The sequence below is a fragment of the Heterodontus francisci genome, chromosome 26 (genome assembly GCF_036365525.1).
Source record: "Heterodontus francisci isolate sHetFra1 chromosome 26, sHetFra1.hap1, whole genome shotgun sequence".
Lineage (NCBI taxonomy): Eukaryota > Metazoa > Chordata > Chondrichthyes > Heterodontiformes > Heterodontidae > Heterodontus > Heterodontus francisci.
In genome coordinates, this window is record NC_090396.1 from 74,936,214 (window position 1) to 74,939,577 (window position 3,364).

Genomic DNA, 3,364 nt, shown 5'->3' on the forward strand with positions numbered 1-3,364 from the left:
CTGTTGCATGGTTATTTTGAGGGTGTTATTTATTCCTGAGCAATGATGTTGATTCTGAGATTGCTGCCCTGGATCTGTTTCTAATTCCAATCGGACAGTTTGCTCAATTGCTCAATCTGTGATGTAGGTGTTTGATTTATTTTGAAGGTTGTCAATTTTTTCAAAAGCCATCTGGCTTTAATTTGATTTGTACTTTTGAATTAGTGTTTGAAAAAATACTTGAGGTGCTGGGACATAGATCCTTTTTCAGTCGTTTTACACCTTCTGTCTTCATATGGTTAACATTTAATAAGAGGAGCTCCTTGATGAGATTAAACTGCCAAGAATGAATTATTCAGAATTGATCAGTATAACATGAGTGGAAGTGATATTGAAATAATGACACAAGTTTTTCCCTTTTTTCTTACTTTTTCTTTTCCCCTTTCAAGGAACAAACAACATTGCTTACTTGAAAACAAAAATTCCACCTTAACCAGCACTTTGTAAGAAATCCGAAGCTTCTGTCTGAGGCAATCTAAACACTGCCTTTCAGGAGTTAACACATTATATATTTTCTTTTGGTTTGCAACGCAGAGTTTACAACTCATTCTGGTGATTGAGCAGCTATGCAGCTTGAAATCCAAGTAGCACTCAATTTTATCATCTCGTATTTGTACAATAAACTCCCGAGGCGACGAGTTAACATCTTTGGGGAGGAGTTGGAACAGCTGCTGAAGAAGCAATATGAAGGCCACTGGTATCCGGACAAGCCATACAGAGGATCTGGGTACAGGTGTATACACGTAGGGGAGGCCGTTGATCCTGTCATCGAGCAAGCTGCCAAAGAAAGTGGACTGGACATGAAGGATGTTTGTGACAACCTGCCTCAGGACCTGAGTGTCTGGATTGATCCCTTTGAGGTGTCGTATCAGATTGGAGAGAAAGGGCCCATCAAGGTGCTGTATGTGGATCATAACAATGATACTGGGACTGACCTGGACAAAGAAATCAAAAACCGCTTCAACCCTGAGGCCCAGGTCTTTATGCCCATTTGTGACCCAGCTGGGAGCTCATCTGTATCCAGCTCCCCATCTCCCCCATTTGGTCACTCTGCTGCCGTGAGCCCCACTTTCATGCCTCGTTCCGCCCAGCCTTTAACATTCACCAGTGCCACTTTTGCTGCTACAAAGTTCGGCTCGACCAAAATGAAGAGCAGCGGCCGACACAAGGTTGCTCGCGCATCCCCCACTAATCTTGGCTTGAACATGAATAACCTGCTGAAGCAGAAAACCATGTCGTCATCCATGCACTCTCTCTATGGGCTTGGCTTGGGCAGCCAGCAGCAACAGCAGAAGACTTCAGCCCTCTCTCCCAATGCCAAGGAGTTTGTTTTCCCTGGCATCCAGGGGCAGGGTGGTACCAGTGCAATGTTCCCAGGGGAGAGTCCCCTAAACCTCAGTCCTCTCCAGTATGGTAACGCCTTCGATATGTTTGCCTATGGGGGCCCTCAATGAGAAATCCTTTGTCGATGGTCTGAATTTCAGCCTCAATAACATGCAGTATTCTAACCAGCAATTCCAACCTGTCATGGCTAATTAAAAAGGGGAAGGAAATTCTATACATTATAAATATAAAACTGAACCAAGGAGGTTTTCCCTCTTAACCCCCTTGAGATAATTTTTTTCTTTTTCAAAAGATCTTTTTGGAATGGGGGGCAAATAAGCTTGTAGTTTGGCGCTTGGTTATTTAAGAAGCATCAAAATTTTGTTTTTGCCAACCAAGCACAAAAATGATTTTATATGGACTGTGTACCTTTTTAAAAATAAAAATTTAAAAAGAAAAATGTTGTGGAGACGAGACCTCCTCAAACAGTATTTACACTTGGACAGGACATGGGCTGATTTAACAATTGGCACTAATAAAAGTGGGATTTCTGGTCTTTTTGTAATTGTATAATTTAATTTAGTATGAAGTTTGTAAAATATCAGAGTATATATTGTTTCTACAACACGGTATTGCATTTATATCTTTTTACTACAGTGATCTGTGGCTGCGATAGCTTGCGTTCTACTTTTTTTTTACAAATTGTAAAAAAAAAAATCCATATTCAAAGGCATCAAACTACTCTTAAGATTGTGTACAGGATATTCCTTAGTGATGGTGTTTAAAGTGTAGAAATTTCAGCTTTTTTTGGAAAAACATGAGAGTTGTATTTTCTGTTAAGAGTTTAAAAAAAGTAAAAATAAATTTTTTTTGCTATATATTATGGACAAATGTAATCGTAAATATTAATTTTGTACCTACCTTGTGCAATACTTGATAAAAACAGTATAACAAAGTATTTTGAGTCTGTGTCTTACCTGTTAAGAGGGACTGAGATAGTTTATATTGGTAAAAGTTCATATTAAAATGCTTCAAAAATTACAAGTCGTGGGGCTTCCTTTCCTCTGCTTTGTCATTGTTAAATATTAATAAAAGTGCACCATAGTGTAAAACTAGTTAGAGAAGCCCTGAACATTTTAAAATTCTTTGTCGCAATAGTTCTTGAAAATGTTCTTCTCAATTTACACCATTCCCAAAACACTGCTGGTGTTGCATCCTAATTTTTTTTGAACCAAGATTTATAAATTCAGTTCCCCAATATAACCTATGCAGCAGAGGATCTATATTCCACTGATCTGTTCAACCTCTTTTAAAGAAAATAGACTGATAGTATTCTCAAGTTTAGAAGGTTCACTGGTGATCTAATTGAGATGTTTAAAATGATAAAGGGATTCGATAGGGTAGATGGAGAAACTCTTTCATCTGTTGGGGAGATTGAGATCAAAAGTGAAGCTAGGCTGTTCAGGAGTGAAATCAAGGAGTATTTCCTCCTTAGCCTGGTACAAATCTGGAGCTATTCCCTAGAGGCTTTGGATGCTGGGGGCCAGTTTAAAATTTGAGACTGGGATCACTAGATTTATTTTGCGTAAGGGTATCTAGGGATATGGAGCAAAAGCAGTTACAGTTGAGCTACAGATCAGCTATGATCTGATGGAATCTGGGAACAGGCTGGAGGGGCCAAATGGCTGCCTTGTTTTCTGTAATCGGCATTTATACGTTTTGACCATCCTGTTGAGTGAGGCTGTGTTTTAATTCTCTGCCAATTCTTCCATTACTTTTGCTTTAACTGCACAATGCATAAACAAAGTGACGTATTCTGTGCAGTTGGTGTGTGAGCTGTACAGTGTGTGCATGTCTCCTTATGAGACTGACCTATGCATCTTTATAAAAGTAAATCTTTAACTGTGATGTTTTGCACTGGTTGCAGCAGTGATGCTGCTGCACAGAGTGACCTTTGGAGCTACTGCTCACTTTAGGAGAGGGACTTTTCTCTAAATACAGA

The 3,364-nt window shown here is 39.3% G+C and overlaps 1 protein-coding gene across 1 annotated transcript; it reads left to right on the forward strand.

Moving 5' to 3' along the window:
* The first annotated feature begins 411 nt into the window (after window positions 1–411).
* On the forward strand, window positions 412–2,406 carry tob1a (transducer of ERBB2, 1a). The gene has a single exon (XM_068058609.1). It carries the CDS (start codon window positions 606–608, stop codon window positions 1,491–1,493), a length of 888 nt encoding a protein of 295 aa, XP_067914710.1. The 5' UTR covers window positions 412–605; the 3' UTR covers window positions 1,494–2,406.
* The last annotated feature ends 958 nt before the right edge of the window (window positions 2,407–3,364 follow it).

Bases quoted from the DNA above. Each gene is read 5' to 3' on its own strand.
- tob1a (XM_068058609.1), top strand. From the start codon at position 606: ATGCAGCTTGAAATCCAAGTAGCACTCAATTTTATCATCTCGTATTTG.